Consider the following 25012-nt stretch of genomic DNA (forward strand, 5'->3'; position numbering starts at 1 on the left):
GTATGTGGCAGGCTGATGCATGTCTTATTTTATAAATATTTATTACCTACTGGTGTGTTCTGATCTTTGAAGTTACATCCACTTCTTTTCAGTCTATGTTTCCTCCTTTTCCCTATTAAAAAAAAACTCTTGTCAAACAATTTTCTTTATGTGGAAATACTATCAAGACTAGTTTAATTTTGTTTTAGCTTCATCTTTGTTTTAGTTTGTCTTGCTTCCTCCTACCTCCCTTCCTTTTCTTTTTAGATAGTGTAGGCCAGGAATAATAATGTAAACACCATCTCTGTTGCTGTTGCATGAATGCAGCAAGGCAAACCTGGCCATTCATAAGCTGATTTGCCCGTCAGTCAGTCTCCTCAGGGATGCATATGGCTTGTGCAACTGAAACAGCTAGGAGGACTTGAACTTGAGCTTGAAGGAAGTAGTGACTGAAGTAGTGACTGGCCTTTGAAGAGGGCTCAGAGGTAATCATCACAGGCTGTAGCTCTCAACAATGAGGATAATAGTTTTATGATCTTAAAAACATGCATTAAAAAAAAAAAACAACAACCAAAAACAAACAAACAAACAAAAAACAAAAACACACACATAAAAACCAAAACCAACTGGGTTCATTAGAAGGATAACCAAGCTGTCTGGTTTGCTGCAGCATAACTGTATTTTTGTTTTGTTGTGTTGAGTGAATCCTCTCTGTACACACAGAATCAGCATCTGTTCATAACCGGATCCTCCATGTTGTTCTACCAGAGAGAGAGTACTACTAAGGTAAACATGAAGTAACTAATGGAGAGTCAGCAATGAGCTTTTCCAATCAGAAACATGATTACCTAAAAATTAGGTCTTATTTTTCTTCCCTCTGTCTGTCCCTCAAAGGAAATTGTGTGAGGAGAGCTTGAGTGAGCTGGACTTTCTCAGCCTGGAGGAGAGAAAGTAAAAGGGAGGCCTAACTGTGGTCTTCAGCTAACTAAGGAGAGTTTCTGTTTTACCCTGAAGTCTGCCGTTCTCTTTTGATAGCCAAAACCATGTTTGCATTTTCCTGCTATACCAACCAGTCTCATAAACAACGAACCTTGTCTTGCCTAGTAATCCCTAACATTCAGGTTCCTTTTCTCACTGATACCACTTTGTCTTAATGCTCAAGTCCCTTTCCCAAGGTGCAGCTCACTTCTGTCCATGTGAAGTCAAGACTTTGTCATACATGTCCTGTGTTTCCTGTCACTTTACAGTTATCAATACTGATTTTCAGCTGCTTTTTCATTGTCCTGTCTTTCTGCAAGTCCTTTCTGCTAAGTCCTTCTGCAATTCTGTGCCACCAGCCATTGCCTTTGCTATTTTGATTAACTCGGTATTGTTAGGAGACTTTGTCATCTGACTTTTCATCCACTCTTCAGATTTCTATGCTCATAGCACAAACCCTAATGCAGAGCCGGAAATTAATGACTATTAATCTATTTCTTTCATGTGCTTTAGTTAAAACTATTAGTTATGTGTGTGTTGCTTTCTTTATCCCATCATGGGTTGGTTTCTTTAGGAAGAGTTAGTGAGAGTCTTCATAAATTCCTCCTGGAAAATCCAAGCCGACTATATCAGTTTTCCTTTTCATTAACTGGTTGAATCCTTCAAAGAAATGGAAAAGGTTTTCCACCTACAAAGCACACATTGCATCTTACGGCATTTATCTTACTTGACCTTTTAATTCGTTCTTAGATATTATGGATTTTGTGGCATACTCAGATTCTTTTCTAACCTTCAATAATTTATTTTTTTTTAACTTGCTGACATCTCTGTTCTTTTCTGTTTTTCTCACGTAAATATGACTTTATCCTGCTGAGCCTTCACACTGACTTTGGGTTTTTTTCAGTACTGTGCCTCTAATACAGTATCCTTAAATGGTCTGCAAGTTGCTTTGAAATATTTTACCCTTCCAGCTGTCCCTTTTAGTTCCTTCAAGTTTTCATAGGTTTTTGCAGTTTCTCTTTCTGAAAAGGCACTCTGCTCTAGTAGAGGTAGGTAGATAGAAAGATGGACAAGTAAACTTACCTTCTTGCTGAGCGTGGTATAGTTACTGTTTCAGAGCAATGTTTTGGTAATAGATTCTTGAACCAGGTTCTGCATAGCAGTTTGCTTCTTTTGTGCGATTCCCTGCCTAGCTGAAGAGGTCATTTGTGACAGCAAAATATTTAATCTCTTCATCATGACCTGATGTGACAGTTACTGTATGGGAGTAACTGAAACCAATCCCCCATTGCTGCATTTCCTCTCCCTGCAGTTCCTCTGCTCTTCCGCAGGTGCTGCAGACCCTCTCGGTACCTGGGCTGGGTTACTTGCAGGGAAGTTCTAGTACTGGGCTTCTCCTGTTTGGACCTGGAGTTTCTATTCATAGAGAATGTCTCTTATTTGTTGACATAATTAGCTTATTTATCTGATCTCTCTCTTTCCTGCCTGGACATGCTGGGGTAGCATAAAGCTCCTGTGCCTGAGGGTATTTTCTTATGCTATGGAAATAGGAATGAGAAGTGAAGCCTGAAGCCTAAACCTAGAGCCAATTTCACCACAACAGCTGTGTACAAATGACCAGGCTGTCCACTGAAAGCGTGAGAAAGGAGTAGGATTTGCACAAAAAGGTATGCATTTGAAAGCATGACAAATTTAAACCTGATTCATACTAAGGTTACTTGCCAGTGCTGAGACAGGCCTGAATTGCTTCTAGGAGTTGTGTCATATGCTAGAAATTTCAAAAAATTGAAATAGTGTGATTTGTCACTTGTTAACCAATCAGTCTGCTCAGTCTTTAAGTAGATTTGTGGCTTCTGTACACACCCAGGGTGGCAAAAGCAGTGAGTGTCTGATGCCTGAAAATGGTGCTGCATCCTCTTCCTGCATTGCACCACTTCTGAGGCTGGCAGGACGCTGGGAAGGGCTCTGTCAGTGAAGTAGAAAACACACAGCTCAGCTGATAACTAAAATTTAGACTTTTGAATGGGCTCTTTCTATGTAGAAAGATCCTGTGAAATCGCATTCTATAACTACAGATTTTTCTGCCGCTACCCTGATTTTGGTTATCTTCACATTTTACAAAGTCATTCAACTCTGATCACTCTCATATGTGGTTCATTAATGTGCCCACATCATCTACCGTCTTACTCTTTGCTGTTTTATACTCAGCAACCTTTCTTGAAAAATAGGACTTCATTTTACTTTCAGTTAAGCCATCCAGGTCTGTAATACCCTGCTGACTTCATTACGATCAAACCCAGGCCTATAAACTGCATCCTAATGCAGCCATAAGAGACATTCTTGTGTGTGTCTAAGTTGTGGAGGAGCAGTCTGCTCAAAAGCTCCTCTAGGGAACTCCGTTAGTATCACTTGCCAACTTTCCTCTGAATGTTTTTCTTGTTTAAATAAAGCTGCTATGCTGTTTTTGTCTGCTGTTATATGACATTCAGGAGGCCATAACTCTGGTGATATGCATTTCTATCTTCTCAGAAACAGTAACTTTCTCATGCAATAGAGACTGTATTAAATAATTGTTATGGTACTTCCTAATGTGGTGTTGTAATGCGTACATTGAATTTGCCATGGTGTCCATGTGACATTGCAGTGTCGCTATTCAAAGATAAAATAAACTAATTCCCTCTCATAGTCATCATCAGACAAAGATACATAGATAGTGTACACTCCTGTGGACCTTTCTCCCAACCCTTTCACTTCAGGTACTCAGAGTTACTGACTGTCGTAGAGAAAAGGGAAATCTCACTGTTCACATAACTCTGTCCTGCAGAAAGGATTTGTGATGCTTTGATGATGAGCTGATTTGTAACAAGCTGATGAATTTCTGCACTTTTTCCAGTCAGTGCAATTTGCAATTCTAGCAAAGCTGATGAGAAGCAATAGTAGATGGGAGAGATGTGATCAAATGGTGACAGTGTGCAATATAGCTCTTTTGAAACCATGAAATGCCCAGGGGTCATAGAAGCTGGGCAGCAGGTATTTGCAAGCCATGTATTTGATCACTGTGCTATATTTCTATCAGCAGCATAAGGGAGAACAGTCACTCTGAGCCTTAGGCAGTACTTGAAATCAGTCTGGTGGTTGTATTTCAGGGAGACAGACAAACTTAAGAAAGAAAGGGCTCACTGAGGGCAGCCATTAAGACTACCAAAACATAGACTTTGTTAGCCCAGTGACAAGCATGGAAAGAATCATGATATGTGCAGAAACTAGCTCAGTGACTCAATAGTCAAAACAGCAGTCTGAAAATGTTCCTCTAAGGTAGGAAATCCACACTGAGTAGACACTATCTGTGTATCTGTTTCGCAAAATCATTTGGTGTTATCTGTCTTTATCCGTGTATTACTCGGATAAAGTGTAAAAAGCCAGTAAAGGCTCGGCCTAATTTGTTTAGGACAGTTCTTTTTGAGTTTTAGTAGATTGTTCTTCTTGTGGAAAAGGCAACTCTTAGTTCCCCACTGTTCTTTTTGGATGAGGCATTTCAACAGGCCTGTACAATAGCAACACTTCTCAATAGCATTCTTAAAATAAAAAGAAAATCAAACGGCTGGAGATAATGGAAAAAAACTGGATTATACCATACAGTACTGCACTTATGTCAGAGAAAGGGTAACTCCCCATTTTACACCTGAAGTGTAAGCTTCATTTATACCAGGTTAATACAATAGCAGTGGGATTCAAGTAGCCCTTATGATTTTATTCTCTTAAGCAACTTCCAAATCCAGTTGCTGACAATAATGATAATAGTGATCATAACAAAGGAAAGAAAGCAATATTCAATCATGTCTTAATTATATCTGAAACAAAGGCTTTCTCTAGGATTGCATTGAATTCTTGAAAACTTATTCTCAGTAAGAGGAAAGCAATTCACTTCACCCTTTGTAGAAAGGCTTTTAGTGCCTTATTAGTAAAAGGCTTGCTTATAGCTGTGGTAGCCTATGCTTGAGCACAGTGCAAATAATCCATTTAAAGATCAACCTCAAAATTCTTGCTCCCTGATTCTCACCCCACTGGAATGTAGCAGGAGTCTTATTTATCACAATAGGAATGCAATGACTGGTGAAAACCTGTCATAAATTCACTTTACTTTCAAATATGAGGGTATTCAGATAATTTCTCACTCAGACCACTAGGGATCAGCTTCCTGTGATCAGGCCTCTTTGATCACTTCATTTGACTACTAATCAATCTATAAACTAGTGCATGTGAACAGACAACCTTGCAGTTTTGTCTTGGTAATAAAAATTCTCCTTTTATCTGTGTAAGCATCGAATTCTGGATTATCCAGGGGAATTGTGGTGATGGTAGTTGAAGACCTTACAACCTGCAGGCAAAGAAAAGTTGCTGTTGCTTTTAGGTTTTCTGCTCAGTGTGTTGTCACAAGAAGTGAGCAACCTAAAATTCCACTACACGTAGGGCCATGAATTCCAATGTTCATTTAGCACAGTCACACCAAAGAGAAGACATCACACTGTTCAGTGCAAAAAGGCACTGATATTTTTCACCTCTATTTTTTTTCTGTTATTTCCCCAGCCTCTGTGAATTTCCCAACCAGGAATGCATATTAAGAGACAATTACACAATGCTTGGTGAAACTCCCTTTATTTATTTCACTTGTGTTTTTGCTGCTGTTGTATAAGAAAGAGCAAAATAACAAAAAGAACAAAGTAAAATAAAATAGTAGCTGACCCAAACATTTTTAACACGTTGAAATCTCCCTCCAAATGCAAAGACTTTTACTTTTTCTTTCTTTCTGCTGTTTGTTTCTTTCTTTCTGCTGTTTATTTCTTTCTTTCTGCTTTTTCTTTGCATTGATTTGCACAAGCATTTTCTCTGTGAGCCAAATACATCTCTGGTATAACTTCACTGAAGTCACTGGACTTACACCAGAGGTGGTTTTGGTCCTCTGTCCTGGGCAAATACAGTAGGAATAAATTGGTCACACAGGCAGAGTGTCTGGCAATAAGTGCACTGAGTGGTCCTGGCAAACCAATAGGAAAGATCTAAAATAAAAACCCCAAACAGGTCTTTTATTTAACATAGGGCCTAAAAATCTACCGGGAGCTGCTGAATACTGCCCACTAACTGTACAAAGTATAGGTAGCATGCCTTCCAAATATCAAAATACCAGACGGAATGCCGTGAAAATAAATAACTTCTAATATAAACAAATGAGAACATATCAAACTGTTACCTCTTTAAACATACTGTAAATAAAAAAAATACCAGTCCTTCTACACAATAAATATTAAGAAACCATTGACATAGTTGAAATGTACTCATATAAATTAACAACTTTAATTACATTAGCCGAACAGACATTGGTTAAAGCACTGCATGTAGTATGCAAAATAATAATAATAACAACAATAATAATAATAATATCAACAACAAAACACAAAATGATAAAAACAAAATAGGCTTCATAATATCTTGGCTTTCATAATTTATATATATGTATATACATATATATAGTTGTGTATATATACTGTAGATATATATAATATGTATATATACATACATATATATATCTTCAACCCATCGTCGATGTATTGTTTTTGAAAGTATTTAAATACAAAGAAACCCATTGAGAATTAACACAGATTCACTATATCTCAAAAAATAAATAGCTATATAACCCAGAAGTGCTGTTTGTTTCTGCCCATGAAAATGTTGCTTATAGTTGTTCATGAAAGGTCAAATTATGATTTTATTTACTCATACTGAAAACCTTTTTACTCCACATGTAATGCAGTGAGAGCAGATGGGGAGTAAAGCTTTTTTCAGTGTGAGGAAAGTAACTAGCATCTGATTCTTATACTGATGCACACTATTGACATGAGGTTTAACTTAAAGAACTCAATCATTTCCAGCTCATCTCTTCTACCTACACTCCAGAAATAGATTTTGCTCACTTTACTGATGCTGACTTGTAACTTTCTAGGAAAGGAGACCCTCTGAAATTAACAGCATTGCTTACAGAGTAAGGCACTATTCCACAAGAGTAACTATAGTCCATAAATTTTTCATTTTGCACATAGACTTTACAGATGCCTGAACTTCTCTTCTTCAGAGATATTGCTGCTAGCCTCTTTGTGGCCCTGTGGTGTCACAGTAAATGAACTTGATGGCTTAAATCTCAACTAAATACAGAAAAAGGAGGTATATATAACAGAGCCCTACTTTGCAGTGATTTGGTAAGAGACTGTTTCTATTAAAGTCAATGACAAAACTCCCATTTTATTCAATTCTAAGGTATTGGGCCCTAGATTGGTATTCTGCTGTGATACATGAGTGCAAAATAATTTCAAGCATCTGTAAGCATTTCCTTTTGCTAAACCCTAAGAACACAAATACATTCAGCCCTCCCAAAGACACATCTTAGCATACACTTCTGCCAGTTTCTTAGGCCTTGTATCTAGTGAGCATCTGAATTAGAGAGAGGAAAAGACAACAAAATATGGACAACTGTGAAGTAAGAAGATTGTGGAAGTACTAAATAAATACATCTCTGTGATTAAATATATACTGAAAATACATTTTCAATATAACCAGGAAGTAGGTTATATGGAAAGGAATGTGTTAGTAGTTGAAAGCTGCTTTTTTTTGGTGTGTATTCATACCTGAAAGGAGAAGTAATTTTTGAGACTGCATGCCCTTGAACAACTGTTTAAATATGGTAACAATTTCTAATGCTATTTTAAGTGCATATAGTTTTAATTAAATCAAATTATCAGGGATGGGATGTTTTGCTGAAATCAGTCAGTTTTTATTAACTTCCCGATTTCTTGTTTTATTTTATCATATACTTTTTCATTTCCCCCTACTTTAAATAACTGACCACAAATCGAAACCCTATGACTGAATCTAGAGATCGGAGGGAGAAACCTTTAAAATTTGTGACTAGTATACACACAAATGAAAGCTAAAAAACAGGGCTTAAGAACAGTTGCTTCTTGATTTGAAAACCTTCTTGGGTTTGGTGTATCTAAAATGAAACATGCTCACCACATCTAAAATTGTGTTTTCTTTCCTCACTTTTAAGTTGTCTCAGGGTCAGTCCCCATTCACAACATAAAAGCTGGTATCATGCTTGCTATCAGACTTCTTTTTAAAGGCAATTTCTGCTTTGGCCAGGGAAACCGTGAGTTTGAACATACTCTGTTTGCAGCTAATGGGAGTTTTGTCATTGTCATTTAGAGGAAGGTGCTGGGATCTCAGGTCCTCCCAATGCTCTCTAACTAATCACACTTGAGAACAGTTTTTACCAACATGAGCCATCTCACCTGCTTCCTTTGCCACTCTGTTCAGAGATCAACCATGATGCAAGCAGCCTGGTTTAAATAATTGAATTGAACAATGTCGGATATGGGGCCATTCATTCAAAATCCTTTTTCTCCCTTCACACTGCCTACAGCAAAAGGAATCTGTGATTCACCCTGGCTTACTTTTACTTGTGTAAGTAGTTTTACTACTCTTGTAAGGAGACCAGTAGACATCAAAGAGCCTGTTAACATGAGTAAGTGTTCTGGGACAATATGCATCCAATTTTAAGGACAGGTCTAAAGCCCAGTGAAGTAAAAGGTATTCCCTTCAGCAACTGTCACAGACTGTGTCCCTGCTCCTGCTGTTCCAGAGCCTGGCTCTGCTTCTAGAAAAATCAACAGTAATTTTGCCAGTTGCTTCAAACGAAGCAGGGCTAGGAAGTTGGTTTGTTTAAGTTAGAAAGATAAATTATTTGTGCATCTTTTTTTTTTTTTTTTTAATTTTTCTACTAGCATTTGGTATCCCTCCCTTTCCCCAGGAATAAAACACAAAAAACTCGACAAACTTCTGCAAATAATTTAAATCAGAAAGCCTTGATATTTTACAGAATACTTTAGTGACAAATTTAGTGTTTACCCAATAGTTATAATTTTTTTAATATTTTTTTTTTGCAAATTGCAAACAAGTCTGTAAAAAATGCATTGTATAAAAAGTACATAAATGTATAACCCATTAGCTGTACTATGCAATCTAAATAATGTGGAATAAATTAGATAGAAAACTTAGCTATAAGCATGTATGTTGATATCTATTCAACAGAGGAAAGGGCTTTTTTTCCTTTTCTTTCTTTTTTTCTTTTTTTTCTTTTTTTTTTTTTTAATCTATTGATACGTACAAATACGGACATGTGCCCATGCGCACATACATACATATGCACACACAGAGAACAGCCACGCACACATGCACACACAAACAGTTTTGGCTGACAAAAATTTAAGGCCCTGATTACACTGTTTAAACATGGTTCTTGCCAAGAAGGTGCTAACACGCTATCCCTAGCGAATGTGACAGGGTTAAATTGTGCTATCTTTCTTTTTTTATTTATTTTTTTAACATATATTTATATATATATATAGACGGTGCTCTCAACAAGGTGGGGAGCCGCGTTAGCGTTTCTTTCTGTGAGAGGTGTTTTGAAGCTTGTCCCATCAGAAGGCAGCTAACAGGGGCCTGGTCCTGCAAACCTTTGAGAGTCTGAAGCTTCAGGCTCAGGGTTATCAAACTCAGTGTAAACAGGGCCTAAAGGTTTCTCCCATTGCCTCTTATCATCTCCCTCTACTCAAAGACAAATGTTCTAACTGAAACATTCTTTTAAATATGACAGCAATAGAATTTTTTTTAAAAAACTATCTACCTATGCCCTACGGGTTGGACCCTTCAGGTTAGGTGTTGACACTGAAAATTAGGTCTTACAGGTAAAGCGCAAACCCATCAAGAGGTGCCATGCTAGAGGGTGGTGGTTGAGACAGCCAGTCTTTCGCTGAAGACTTGCATTTCAAACAGAAATCCTATCACAACTGCCATTTTCTGGATATTTGCAGGGGTGATGGTGGGCAGGGCCCAAAGCTGCTTGCAATTTTACGTCAAGACTTTCTAAGTGTACACCAGCACTTTAGGTTTCTCTCACAGAAAAACTATTTTGAACATGTAACCTCCCGCTTGGTAGTAACAAACAAACAATCTTTTAACATATTGTGCTTTGCACACAAACATTCATTGATTTAAGAACATTAAAGTGAAGCCAGAAGTGCTTATACTTTGTGTATACATACATATATACATACAGAAATATATACATATATATATGTATATCCTTTGCATGATGTTTCCCAACAATGCACAGTTCCTGTGCACCAGGGACAAGTCTTAGTGTTGTACATGCAAAAAAGTACAATTATGCTTAGGTGGACCTCAGATCCTAGACCTTGGATCCAAATCCCAGGGCTTTTCTGGGCTTACTTCAAATGGCAATTTTCTGTCGAGGGCATTATTTGAATTTAACTGGTTAACAGCTGAATGTAATCAACTCACTGACCCTTAATTCAAACCCTAACTTATTACAGTTGAATGGTACCAACCACAAACGGACTGTTTAGAAGCTCGCACAAATGTCTTTGGTGTATGTGTCTATTCATTTTAAGGTACAAAATAATAATAATTATTATAATAATAAAAATAGCTATTTTGTGTGCTGTAGCAGTTCTTGTATAGCTCACAATAAGTGCAGCTCTCAACCCCTCCCACACCCAACCACCCTCCCTTGCAAATATTTGTTAAATAAGGATTAGACAGGTCAGACACCATTGTAGTGCAAATAGTAAACGATTAAAAATTTTTTTTTACAAAATATAGAAATGTTTGGCTCCAGTAACTGGACAAACATGTTCCTTTCAAGTATCTCTCACTGAAGAATTTTTTTAAAACAAGTTATTTCCATTTTAAAAAAAGTCTTTCTGGTTTGTTTTTTTTGTTTGTTTTTTTTTTTCTTTCTCTCGCAGGTAAACAGGTTCAAACCAACTAGGTTGCATAGTTCTAACATTGTAAGCACCTTTACAAAATGTAACTTTTATTCTTTCATTCATTCTTTTTTTTATTCTTTTTTCTTCATTTTCCTTTTTTCTTTTTCTTTTTCTTTTTTTTTTTTTTTTGTAAATGTAGTGCAGAAGATGAAGGTGTATACACCTGCACAATATTGTCCCTTTACCAATGTTAAGTATATGTATGTGTATAGTGTCTATATGTATAGAGATATGTATATAAATACATAGCCATATATATATACACACAAACACTACACACCTACTCAGTCCCTCAGAAATTTGGGGGGAAGTGCCAGTGAATGTAATGTTCATACACATGGCTTTTCAAGGAATTTCAATGATATTTTGGACGTAGTCCAAATTGCTGCAGGTTAGATGAGCTGCTACCATGGCTTGAACTGATAGGTAACTAAGGGATGGAACGTAACTCCCCTAGTAATAACTAATGTTTAGTATACTATGTAATAACATAAGGAGCATACTGAAAGGAAGGGGAAATCCCCAACCCATACCGCCATTCAGACGTATCTCATTCAAGCCCAGGTTCATGAAACTTTCTTCCTTTTTATAGCCGAAGTCTTTTCTGTTCCTCCATAAGTCGTCTTTTTTTTTTTTTCCCTTCTTCTTCCCCTCTCTTTTTTCTCTATCTTCTATTTTAGCTTTTATTTCTGATGTTTGTTTCATCAAAAAAGGTTATACCGTGTCTGGTCTTTCCTCTTGGGCTTTTGATAAATTTTCTTCTCAACTTAATGAGAAGGGTCTTGCGCACACATGCGTCTATGAACAGCCACACTCCTCCACAATCATATTCTGTATGTCTTTCTTAATGATGTTCTGGCCATCGTCATAGTAGAGCATGGACATGGGCCGCAGCTTGGTGGGCACGCAACATGACTTGAGGTTGGCAAAGGGGCTATGGCCCCGCATGCGGTAATGATTGATGACAGTGGAGTGGAAAGATAACGATGAACCAGATGTGCCTGCTATATGGCTGGGGCACTCTCCTTCGCAGTAGTTGGCATGATAACCTGTAGGTGCAATGATCCAGTCACTCCATCCTATGTCCTTGAAGCTGACAAAGAACTGCTTCTTGCAGCAAATGTTGACTTTGCCATCACACTCCAGGCCTCGTCTCCGCCGCCTGTGCTGACGGTCCTCTGAGTGTCGGGCAAGCATCATCAGGAAGGGCCGATGTGATTGCTCTTTCTCCTCTTCTCCTGTGAATTCTCCAGCATCCTTTTCCTTCCCTTCCCCATCATCTTCCTTTTTCTTCTTCTTTCCCAGTAGCACCAGGCTGGCACCCGTCTCTTGGCACAGGTCACAGGCAATCCGCACATCCAAAGAGCTCTTCCCTTGGTCCAGAAGTCTCTGGACACTGCTGGAGACAGGAAAGATGTGCCAAGTGCTCTTACGGGTGTCCACTGCCTTTTCTGAAATCAAAGTCTCACTCCTTTCACCTTTCAGGCCCCCATCCTCCATATCTTCTGCTCCTTCAGAGTTGCCTTTTGGCTGCCGCTGCTGTTGAAACAGGCGGATGGTGACTTTTGTCCTGCTCCGGTTGGCCTTGGAGACCTTCAGGAAAAGCCACACTTCAGCATGTTCCACCACCGATAATTCACTGCCTTCCTTGGAAATCTCAAAGTGCAACATTTTCTTGGCTGTGCCTGATTTGGTAAATGGAAATAGACAGGAAGAACTTGTTAGTATGTCTGCTTGCATTCTGGTAAAGAGAATTCTGTTACTGTCTCCACAGGCATGAAGTTCCCTAGGTTTCCTACTTGACTTTTTGATTTTTTATGATTCTTGTCTTCTAACCTTCATTCACCTGATCCCCTCCTCAGCTTGTCTGTTGTGAAAATTATCTCCTTAGAAAGGTATTTATTTGCCTGTTATTTTCCAGTATCACATTTTAACATTTTGTTCTATAGTAATGATACAGTCATTTATGTAAAGCATCTCATGGCAAATAAGCATCAGTAGCTGTTAAGAGTTCATTTGCCCAGGCTATCTTTGTGATCATTGCTAGCTGAAAGGCAAAAAGGCTTTTTCGACAGCAGTCCGTGACTGTATGTACCATATACATACAAATCTGTGCCTAATAGCTAAAGTTAGGGACTGAGTTCCAGCCCTGCCAATTCTTTGGCAGTACTTTGGACATTATGTGGGAATAAGGTCTGCCCTTTCTCCCTCTGTAAAATGCCATTCTTCATATGCATCTTAAAGAGAGTTGTAAATTTCAATTGTTTCAAAAACAAAGAAATACTAAAACATGAGCATTGGCTTTGGAGGTTTGCAGAGTTACTTTGTAAAGAATTTCAGAATTGCAGCAGGCAAACTCTTCATCCTGTGAGATGTTAGCTGTAGATCCTGTTCTTAATTTAACACACTGTACTCACTGTGATTATAGTAATGGTGAGTACACTGAGAAATGAGCTAAAGAACTGTATAATTATGGGGATGGTTCTCTGGCATAATTGTATCAACTTGCTGAGATGTCATGATGATGATTATGATGGTGAGGAGGTGTTTCTCTGATACAGAGCTCATATCCCTGGCAGAAGTTGGAATGAATAATGAGGGCTCGTTAATGATTTGATCACTAGAGCATGAAAAAGTTAAGAGAGAATGAATTAGCTGGGGGGTGGGGTGAGGTAGGTGGGTGGGTGGCATTATTTTTTTGAGAGGTACTTTTCTATTTTCTTGACAAAAGGAAAAGCTGTGTTGGCATCTTTTGTTCTTTCTCAGTATGGAGGCCAGGATGGACTGGGGTCACAGATTTGAAATGCACAGATATCTGGCCTTAGTGAGAAAGAAATGGTATTCACAATTACCAATTTGTCATTGATATTATTCTTGAGCTGCCCACAATTGTTGACCCAATTCTCTATGCAGTGGTTCTACTTGTCACAGAACTAGAACTTTGCACTCTAGAAAGGGCAAGTGGTGACCAAAAGTGAAGTGGTTGGACACATACAGGAAAAATTGCTCTCAGAGCAGCAAGGCTCTCCTCCTTGCTTCCCATGATCACTGAACTCGCTAGTAGGGGCTCCCTGTCCATCTCCTTGCTCCCCCGTTCTCAGGTGAGGCAGAAGTGGGGCAAAATCACAAGAGACATCTATCCCATATTCACTTCCAAATTCAAGAGTTCCTGGTTTCTAAAGTCTGTAGGCAGGCTGTGCTGCCCTTTGAGCTACCTGTTGCTTTCCCTCTCTGTGAAGTCCTGGCACTGATACACTCAGCTTTCCCTGGTGGCATTCCCAGGTCAAAGAGACAGACGTTTCTGAATTGCAGTGGCCAAAGGGCACAGCATTTTGGTTTTGTTTTCCCTGTAAGTGAGAGTGTGAAACTGTAGACTTTTAACTGTCGCTGAGATAGGGAAACACATGGTTTGTGTTAACTGCTTCTACAGGCTTTGCTGATGCCAGTCTCCAAAGTGAGTTACATTGATTTCTCAGGGAGCTACATGAACCATGGGACAGTGCCTTATAGAAAAGTCAGAGCAAGCCAACCAGTACTGCAAGGCATGGTGGAGTTACTCAGGTTTTATTATTTTTAAAATAACATTCATTCAATACTGGTGGAAAGTTCATTAGTCAGCTCTTACCAGCTAACACCATTTTTTTTCCATTCTGGAAATGAAACTACAGCAAACTTCCCAGCTCTGTTGGAGCAAAGGGCAGGAAATAGGCACTAATCCCACTCCTGCCCAGGTTTCAGACCATGAGGATGTAGATGTGCAATGACATTCCTCATTCCCAGGAAGTGTGGTCAAAGAGTCTGGTTGCTTTGTATGTAGGGATGCTATAAAGAATGTGTTTTATGAGAATGGAGACTTCTAAGGCCTGCAAGGACCAGCCAGCCAGCCTGTGGCTTCATTTCCCCTGGCTCTTCTAAAGCAAGCTTCTAACGTTATCTTATCCCCTTCCTTGGCACAGTCACAATAAACCCTTTCTGAGGGAGACCTGAGCTTCAGGGGAACCTGAAGGCAGGTGACTTGCCAGAAGTGGGTTGGGTTGTTGCCTCCAAGACTCTCCATTCAACCCTTTCTGCTTGCTGTCCCTAGTGAAGGAAGCCTTGAGGGGAAAATGGTGGTCTAGACCAAGCTGCAGAAAGTGTTCTGGCACCAGCAGCCTCTTCCCAGCTGGTTTCTTTCCCCAGAGCTCACAGACTGGTGCAGGGAATAGGCAGATACTGCTGGGAAGTGCAAAACTTATTCTGTGTTCCTGAGGTACCAAGCTGGGCACAGACAGCAGTTCTGGCACTAGGGGGGTTCCCATGCATAAGCAGATCAGCTGTGCTGGACATAAACATGGAAAACTGGGCCAGTCATATGCTCTGAAGACAGGAGCTGGGGTGTTCAGACCTGGCTCAACAGGAGAAGAAGCTGTATGGCCCGTCCGATCAGAAAAGTCAGGCAGTCGTGTGTTACAGAATGACCTAATACTGTTAAGTGCTAATGCATGATATTTCACATTCTGTTATTTCCATGCTAGTGGGAGGTGAAAATAGTTATGAAGCGACTTATCTCCAACAATAAATATTCATATTACCTTATGCACTGGTCAGAAGCGTAGCAATACAACCAGTCTTTTTGGCAGATATAACATGAAAGAAACAGGACCTCAATAATTCTTTTAATTAGTTTTTCATACACTTCTGTATGTGTGAAAGTTGAATTCTTCCTCATTACGAAAAATACTAGAATAGTACGGTGAAAGTACCCAAGTACTTTCTTTTTCTTCACTTGAGGGAAGAAGTGAGCTTGAACAAGGTAGTATAAGACGTGTCCTTATACAGGGATAACAGCCTCCCTGTAGGTTGTTAGCTACAATAACAGCCTCTCTGGATGTGGTTAGTTACGTTTTCACATACGAATGCTTGATTCAGATTTTAAAGAAAAAAGATGCAGGAAGCTTATATGAGCCTAATATTTCTGGAAGAAACAAAATCCTGAGTCCTCAAACCTGCATAGCTAATAAAAGGTTTTATAGCAATAAAAAAAACCCTTTCCCTTTCACAGATCTTTTTAGAAGGAGACTGGGAATGGTGAAAAGTTAGGGATAAAAAGCATGCTTTCACATTAGGAAAAAACGAAGCTTTTCTGAATTCTCTCCACATTCACAACTAGTTTGTTGCGATCACACAGCACAAATTGTATGAATCCTGCAGTCTTTACGAGGTCACTATGCTCAGAGAAGCTCATTTTGAAATCAGAGTCTGGCCTGTGATAAAACTGAATTGAGATCTCTGGATCCGGCTTGTAATGATTACACATGCATTTTATAACAGGATCTTCATTTCCAATAGGTTCGGTGCTACAATAAAATAAATTCTTTAAATGCTCTGAGACAAAAAAAAATGCTGTATTTCATTTTCTACAAATATTGCTTAGGGATTTAACAGTCTTTCCTTTTTGGTCTGAGTTAATGACCAGGTTCAAAGCTTTGGCAATATATACTGTTAATCTAACTGAAAGTGAAAAGGAGACCTTCCTGAAAGTTGGGGATGGTATCACTTCCATAATTACACTTTGTTTATCCTCTTGTCCTGCCTTTTCATCTACCACAGCTGATTTGCAAGGGTCTTTTTCCATTTCTAATCATCCTGCTCCTCCTGCCTGATTCCTGTGGAAAGACCCACAGCCCAACAGTGGTAATGCCTTCATCACTTCCATGCTCGTATAAACAGTGATGTCAACAGCCTGGATAGTTATCATAGCGGAAAGCAGCTGAAAAAGGAGATGAGGGATTACTTTGGGCCCCCTTTGATTGCTTTTCCTCATCTCCCCTTCCCAAAGCCTTGGAGAGGCTACCTCTCTACTTTACTGCTGAGCAAAGTCCCTTCCAGGAAGAGGGCTCTTACGCCTAGGGAGCAGTCTAGCAGCACAAGTGACACCGACAAATGCTGTGAGAAATGGTTAAAAATACAAGCCCTAAGAAGTAGTGCATATATGGTAAAAGCTTTAATGGAAGGAGTTACTGAATGGAAAGAAAGTGTAGCATCAGTATATATAGCATGAGAGTTTGCTCGTATCTGTTTTTCTCTTCAGTGGTGCTCGCGCACCTTTTTAGGCCAGAGCCCTGAACACGGGAGCAGAGGTGTGCCTGCACAGGTACCCTCCTCCCCACCTCTGGAAGGGCTGTTCAGGGCTCACACATGGGACTGTGCCCTCAGGATCCACTCCCGAGCGGCACTGGGTGACGGGCATGGTCGAGTCACAGGAGAGTGTGAGGGACTGGCAAATCCCCGTGGGCCCAGGCACAGGGAGGCTGGTGGGGCAGCCCTGTGTGGGGCAGCTCACACTGGGCTCACAGCAGGAGCCTGCGGCTCCAGCGCTCTGCTTCTGAGGCTAAGGGTCCTTCCGTCGGTGTCGCTGGCTTTATGCAATTGAAATTGATTTATTTGCAATTTGCAGTGGGATTCAAGACCGAGCCCTGTTACTTCAAGCTATATACATATACTAGGTAGGGTCTAAACTATATGATTTACGAGGATCTTTTTTTGAGTAAAATGCTACTATACTTAACATTATTTTTTTTTTTTTTTTTTTTACTATATGCTGTTAAATGATTATTTTTTTTGTAATGAAAGTGACTACCCTTCCTGACATTACAATATGAATTATTCTTAATTCCTCTTAATACACAGTATTTAAATTTTCCTTTGAAAAATGCTCACTGTGTAAGAAGGTGCTGTTACTTTAAATTTCCATGCTTCGCTGGTGCTTAATTTTGAACTGTTTTTGCATTATACTGTAAGTGAACTGTTTTTCCATACAAAGCAACCTTTTTTTTCCCTTTTTTAGTTGCTAACTTTACTACTGCCTATGTTTAGATTTGGGGGAATTTGTACCGCGTGCCAATCTGTAATTACATTCAAAAGCATCCTTTTCTTCACTTCTCATTTCCGTTCCCCAGGAGACAGAAAAAAATAGGTTACTAGAAAGGTTCCTCTAAAGAGAGTGAAGAGAAGAGCATGGTTATTGAGAGATAATTGCTCAAAATGTTTACTAATGAGTGACCACTAGAGTTAGATGAATTGTTCACAGTGTAGAATTTATTCAGTGAATTTAGCACTGTTATCGTCTGGCAATTATCCCCTAGGCAGAGTGATTATTACAAATGTGTTATTACCACGATTAGACAGTGGCTGTTTCTGTGAATGCGTTTCAGCCTATGGATTACTGGCAAACGATTTATTCTAACTATTCATCACCCCTCATATGTGACTGGTCATCCAGGTTACATACTTTTGTTCCTGCTCCCTGACTGCCTGACATTTGCCTCTTACAAAGGGATAAGCAATTATGACACAAATAACAAACACCTTATCTTTATGTTCACATACCCTTTGCTGCCAGCAAAAGGAGATATTTTTTTTGTAAGAAAAAATAAACCAAAAAAGAAAACCAGGAAAAAGAACTATTCCCCAAGTGTTCATGAGGGGGAAAAGCAGCATCAACCTTATTTAAATACCTTCTCTTGAAAAGTTAACCCAAAGGAGCATTGACAAGGTCATTCAGAATGTGAAATAATTCAGTTCTGGTGAACCTTGACTCTCTTCTGCTATTTTGTTAGGAGGGAAGTACTTTACATCCACAGCCTAGTTTGTTCCAAATTGAAAGCCCTTCCCCCACATGGCTTTAAATATTTAGAGACAAAAAAGGTGTTTGTTTGGTTGAAGTTTTTTGTTACTTGATTTTTGCATTTACCTCTAAAATAGCTCAAGCAAAGTTTAGGGTCACTTGCACCAATAATATATTTCAAGGTAAAAACATTACCATACTCTCTCTAACAAAAGGGAGAGTTTTGGGGTTTTTTACATACTTTTAATAATTTGTTTTAAATCATAACATTAAGTGGATCAGAAGCTGCCAGTCTGTTTTCATGAAAATAATTATTTTCTGTGCGCTAAGGTTGAAATCCCAAGCCCATTGAAATGAATAACAGAAATTTCAGTTGCTTCCAGTAGAGTAATGGTCAATCTTAAATCAATCTTGCAAAGCTCCGTTGCACTAAATGACATTGCCTTTTCATACCCATATAGACATATCTAGCTATAAGAACTCCTCACCATGCATCATTTACACATATGCAATATAGAGACATCATGCACACAGCAGAGCACATGGATGCATGTACTTATGTGCAGGAATCTATTCATATTGCAGTGATGTAGGTATAGCTACATGGGTGTATAAGCATGTCTGCCTTGGCATACCTGTACATATGGACATATGTGCACTATATACAGGAAAATGCATATTCAGCTATTCGCAACTACATTTGCATGCAAAACTGTGTGCATGACTGCACACAAAGATTGGCACACACAGTACTTTCTGTCTCTCTCTCAGGTATCTTTTTCTAAACTGGTTCCCATGTTCTCAGATTTGTCTGTGCTTTCTTAAGTTGTTCTCAAACTAACCAACCTCCCTGAACTCTCACATTTTGTTACAATGAAACAGATAAATACAGAATGGCTTTCTTCTTCTGGAAGTAACTTCCTTTCATTTGGTAAACTTGAAATCTTTGATACAGTATGCCAAAGCACAACAACAAACAAACAAAAAACCCCAAAAAACAATCAAACAAAAAAACCCCAAAACCTCCAAAAAATCAGGGGAAATAGGCTTGTTTTCTAAAACCCAAGGAGATTGCATTAAAAAAATGTGAGAAAATCAGCTCAGATGATGATTCATGGTCACATTTCTCAGTATCTTGTAAAAAATAATAATGATAATTTCTGATCTCTCTAGATTCCCAGAACTTCTAGTGTCTAGTCCATCTTTTTCCCTTTGCCTGTTTCCTTCCTGCATTATTTTACTTGCAGTCTTCCACTCCAGTGAATCTCTGCCTTTTAAATAAGCTAAAAGTAAGAAATGAGCTCCACTCAGAGAAGCTACAGATAAGCATAAAGATCTCTGGGATTCAGGATCTAATTAGGTAGCATAAGAGCTTGCAGGAAGGTTGCCTTGCGTGGAGCAAAAAGCCTTTGGAGTGTGCCCTCTCGTGGCCGTTCTTTATTCAGCACGGATACCTGTGCCATTAAATACATTCGCTTTCAAAAGAAAATTGACTAAATGATTTAAAGAGACACAAGCAACCCATCCATTTTTTCCTCCTGAACTACCAGCCTGGCTGTATAGGAGTAGGTGTCATCCTAAGAAAAGGCATGAGTGTGTACACGCATGTATCTGCACATGAAAGTAGGTCTCACATGATCAAGTCGGTTCACCCTGAAGTCAGTATGAAGTGATACAAGAAGGTAGAAGCAGTCGAAACAGCTGTCAGACTTCTCAATTTTTCCTTATAGTTTTCATAACGATAAGCCTTTGGATTTCAGTATTTCCACCCAGTAATTCCTATCACCTTCTCGGGGGCTGATGTTATCAACCCATTTCATTGGTAGTTTAGTTGCCAGGATCAAATTAACTTGGCAAAATCCCAGCTCTGCCTAATAAGCTATCTACTTAAAATAATGAAAGAGTTAGTAGCCAAGCATATTTTATGGGCATTAGCTATTTCAGTTATAGAACTTGTTGGGTTTGCTTGTCACAAAATTATATGACCCCTCTCCTCAAAAGACTATTTTTAAGACCTTGAAGCAACCCACAACTCTGGCACAGCTACCCTCACAGAAGAACTAATCGAGGTTAGTAATCTTATTTTGATATGAAAGTAGAAAATCATTTTCATGTTTTACTTGTAAGAGTGCCAAAGGACAGTAGGGTGCATTTGTAAACTTTTGCCCAATACTCACGGTCATTAGTTCTGCAAAGATCTGCCTGGATTTGTTAGCTGTGAAAAGTACCTGCCAAGTATTTTGCTGATTTCCTGGACATAACTACACCTGTGCTTCAGACAAGTTCACTGCATTTAGTTTCCCCTCTAATTGTCCAAAGCCTGTGCTCATTTGATTTTTGGTCTATTTTAGAAAATAGCAGTCTCAAACCAGAGCCATGTGCACAGGGCACTGTTTGTTCATTCACACCATTTCATTGTATGTCTGACGATACAGCTGATGAAAGATGGAAATACTACTTTTTTATGAAGGCAAGTAGTAAATGTGGCTTCTGGAAGGTCGGGGGAATGGCTGGTTTGTGTCAAGTCATGCCCAAAGAAACAAAAACCCTAAAGTCTTATTTCTCTTTCCATAGACCTTTATTTGATACAACGTGAGATGTTTCCATTCATTTTCATTGATTTCCCATTGCCCTCTTTCACGACACAGCGAGTTTCATGTTAAAAGCAGGAAGAACATTAACCTGACTGTGAGAGGAGCATGTTTACTCTCCTGCTCGCTGCTCTGAACTTATCCATACTCTTCCCAGTTCTCACAGAGTGAAAAGTGGGGACTGACCATGTGGTTAGATTCTATTCCTATGTTTATAACACACACTTCCTATATGACATGTCACTGGCCTTCTTTCTGCCTCACTTTCCTCAGTAAGGAAAAATAAGAATGCCTTAATATCTGCCATGCAATACTGCTGGTGCATGAGTGGAAGAGATCCCAGGTAGAGTTTCCTTAAGCTGTTGCAGCATTGGCATCTAGTAGATCTTCTGACGTTAGCAAGACACCAGATATGAATGGCTATAGATGAGAAATGTGTTTTAGCAGTCTGACGTTACTCCGCAGAGTGGAGTTATCATTTCCATTATAAGCCCAAACCCTAGAGCTCAGTATCTAGGTTGCTAATTACTCCTTCCTCTCCCAAAATCAAACCCTAGTGGGTATAGGAAAAGGCTGGAGCAGCCCTCCTCCCTTGGCTTGCAGGACGGGCTTAGTGTGAAGGTGGAGAACAGCAGCAGGGAAGAAAAGGCATGGGAACACAGCAGATGCCCCCCATCCTTCAGCTGTGCAACGCCATAGCATATGTCTTCTTAAACTAATTTGGCTAGCAGTGGTAGGTCAATGCAATGCAAATCAAACAAAGTGACGTGTTAATGCTGGGTAGTTTGTGGAGGGGGATCGGTGACTGGACTATTGGCCAGCGTGTGGGTAATGGCACGAATTTTGCTGCTCACGTGACCCTGAGAGCCAATAGCTTCAGGAGTCGCTGTTGGAGGGTGTCGTACTGAGTAGGCATATATCAAATTCCAAATTCCTTTGTGTCAGAGCTCAGGAGAGACAATAATGTGTTTACAAATGATTGGGACTCACACAGTGAAGAGAAAACACTGCTCATGCCATATGTGTTTCACTGTGCTTAGAGCGAGCTGCTGAAAACCAGGTGGGGAATCTGACGCATAGACAGCTTAGAGATTTCCTTGCTTTTAGAAACTCGTTTCTAAACTAATTTTGAACTGCCCCTGCTTCTAATGACCGCTGGCATTGACACCTTCTGCATGCTTTCTGAAGTGGAGGGGATGGAAAAAACGAAAAGCCTGAACTTTGATACTGAAAGAACTGATAATGTGTATATTAACAAGGACTCCAAAATCAAGGGCTCCTTGTACAGTTGGAAATCAGACAGCCAGCAGGAATGTCTGCTCTTAAAAGCATGCACACTTCTTGTGCATGGCTTCCCTGCAAACAGAACATCTGAGTCAACAGGTTTTCAGGACTGGAAACTCTGAGTGTTGTCTTAATTGTTTATACTGCTGCAGCAAACTTTTAAACAAAAATGCTTGGAGTTCCTTTGCATACTTTGCCTACCATATGCTGTACCAAACAAAACAATGACATTCTTTTAAAACCATCTTGGCAACAAGAAAAATACTTTGGCTAGACAGCATCATAAAAAGTTGCTGTTAGTTAGATGATAGAGTTATTGCAAGATACTTCTATTGATGCATGTATAAACATACTCTCATATACTAACCGATATATATGCACATACATACACATTGAATTAAAATGGGTTCTGGTCCTATTCATGTAGAAACAGGACAGTAAAATAAAACTTTAGAGCTGTTTCCTGTAGGCAGCTGATGTGAGTATTAAGCTATTACTTAGTAAATATCTATATTCTGAGCTCTTACTGTATAAGAGTTAGAGAAGACAGAACTGTGAAAGAGTTCAAAACACACCCTACCAAGGTTACATTTTTTGGCAGGAGTGTTTTAGGAACAGAATCTTTTTTCCAGTATGCAGAAGTCTGCATTACAAATTGGATCAGCTACAGCAACTTGTCCGGTTCTATTGAAGTCATCTGACAGTCCCTGCAACTCTTTATTGACGAAGATGCTGTGTTAAATTAAAAAAAAAAAAAAAAAAAAAAAAAAAAAACAAACAAAAAAACAACCAAAAAAAAAACCCCAAAGCCAAACACATAAAACCCTCTCACTTCTAGAAGCTAAAGCTGCTTCATCTGATTTTCTAGCTTCCACTATAATTTTTTACATGAAAGGGTTGTTTCTCTAGTTTGCAGCTCACTTTCTGTCTTGATAAACTCCCCAAAAGGCTTCAGCCTTTTTCTTTCACCATCAGGTCTGCAGTCCAGTACTTTACTGTAAGTACTCTAGCTTCACAGGCACAGTTTGGAGGACCCCGCTGCAGCCTGACTTTCTGCTCAAGATTGGTTAGAGAGCTTCCTCCCTGTGTGGCTGACTGTGCTTAGCAAGTGTAATCTGTAGCCAAGACTAAGTCAGAAAAATCAAATTCCTTCAGAGTCCTACCCCCCACCCCCCCATCCATTTCTCCTTCTCCCTTCCCCCAAGTCTCATCCTACAACCTTGCAGAAAACATTATTGCTGAGGAGAAGAAAAGAAGTTAATTGCAGTTCTGGCACAAAGGATATTTTACAGGTTTGTTTTTCAAGCACTCACCTGATTCTGCAAAAGTGATGATTTCTGAGGTTTGCTCCACAACTTCATTCATTTCGGCTCTTCTTCCAACATCATCCTCTATTTCCACATAACCATCCTCTCCCACCTTTCCCACGTGGAGTTTTTTGATGGCATTTAAAAGTGCTGCCTTGGGCACCGGCTGGGTGATATTAGGTCTGTCCCTCAAGTGCAACATGTTCAGTATGTGCTTCTTTACTGCTTCCACCATCTCAGGCTGTGAGCTGGGCACATCCTTTGAGAGCGTGGCGAGGGCACATGATGGACAGTCAGTGACTGAACTGTGCCCCTCGGATCCTGGGGTTGGGGAACTCCTCACTATAATCCAGCAAAGCACCAACAAAAATCCTCTCTTCCAAAGCAAAAGCATCCTGGCAGCAAAAGTTGTTGTGATTCCCTTTTTAAAAGGCCCTGCTTTTCCTCCCCCTTCACGCACAGTTTTTTTTGGGGCTGGTTTGTTTTGTTTGTTTGTTTGTTTGTTTTTCCTTCTCTTCAGCAAATTCTCTGGAACAAGAACCAAAAGTTTTCTGTGAAGTTTTGTTTGCAGGTTCCCTCTCTGAATGCAATAAGTGCTGTAGATGTTTGTGGCTGTCAGGGAGAAGAGTTCTGACTCTGTCTCAGACTAGGAGAGAGACACAGAGAGAGGGGGAGAGAGAGAGAGGACGGATTGGCCTAAAGTGAGTGAGTGAATGAGAGAGGGAGGGAGTTTTGTCTGTGAGTAAAGGCTATGATTAGGAAGGGGGAGGAACAGGCAGGCTGGCTTCCTTATGCTCATTGCTCCCCTAACACACCTCTCTTCAAATATCACTACTCGTGGTTTCTGCCCTCCCCCCTTTCTAAAATCTCTTTTCATGCCTGTAAATTTACTCTTCTTTTTTTTTTCCCCTCCATTTGACCCTCCTAGCTCCCCCACCACCCCCACCCCCCTTTTTTTCCCCCCTTTCTTTCTTCCTTTTTTTTTTTGTTTTGTTTTGTTTTGTTTGTTTGTTTTATTCCTTCAGCGGTATCACTGGCTTAACTAAACATAGGAAATATGAATGAATGAAAAGAGAGAAACCTTATATTAACAAGCACCTTGCTCTTGGTCCTGCCTGCTATTGTTAGGATAGCAAGAGATGCTAAATAGCTTGTGAATGAGATGGGGATGAGGGCAGGGGCTCTGAATATTTTGGGCAGAACATTATTCTGCCTTGAGTAGAAGAAAAAAGGTCTTTCATCCTCAATTCTAAATGCTGGAGGTTATCAACACTGGCAAGAGATCTGACAGGAGCAAAATAACACTGTTGTTTGTAGGGCTATATAATACATGATACACTCCCCAGCTGCAATATGCAGTCAGGCACT

General features: G+C 39.6%; 1 protein-coding gene across 1 annotated transcript; it reads right to left on the bottom strand.

Annotated features, from left to right (window-relative positions):
* Positions 1 to 11478: 11478 nt before the first annotated feature.
* INHBA (inhibin subunit beta A) lies at positions 11479 to 24477 on the bottom strand. The gene is made up of 2 exons (XM_040593339.1): positions 23651 to 24477; positions 11479 to 12541 (listed from the first exon to the last, which is right to left on the bottom strand). The coding sequence occupies exons 1-2, from the start codon at positions 24036 to 24038 to the stop codon at positions 11655 to 11657; spliced, it is 1275 nt and encodes a 424-aa protein (XP_040449273.1). The 5' UTR covers positions 24039 to 24477; the 3' UTR covers positions 11479 to 11654.
* Positions 24478 to 25012: the final 535 nt, after the last annotated feature.

Source organism: Falco naumanni, chromosome 4 (genome assembly GCF_017639655.2).
Source record: "Falco naumanni isolate bFalNau1 chromosome 4, bFalNau1.pat, whole genome shotgun sequence".
In the NCBI taxonomy this organism is placed as follows: Eukaryota; Metazoa; Chordata; class Aves; order Falconiformes; family Falconidae; genus Falco; species Falco naumanni.

Bases quoted from the DNA above. Each gene is read 5' to 3' on its own strand.
- INHBA (XM_040593339.1), bottom strand. From the start codon at position 24,038: ATGCTTTTGCTTTGGAAGAGAGGATTTTTGTTGGTGCTTTGCTGGATT. The intron at 12,542-23,650 runs GTGAGTGCTTGA...TTACCAAATCAG, and splicing joins CATCACTTTTGCAGAATCAG to GCACAGCCAAGAAAATGTTG.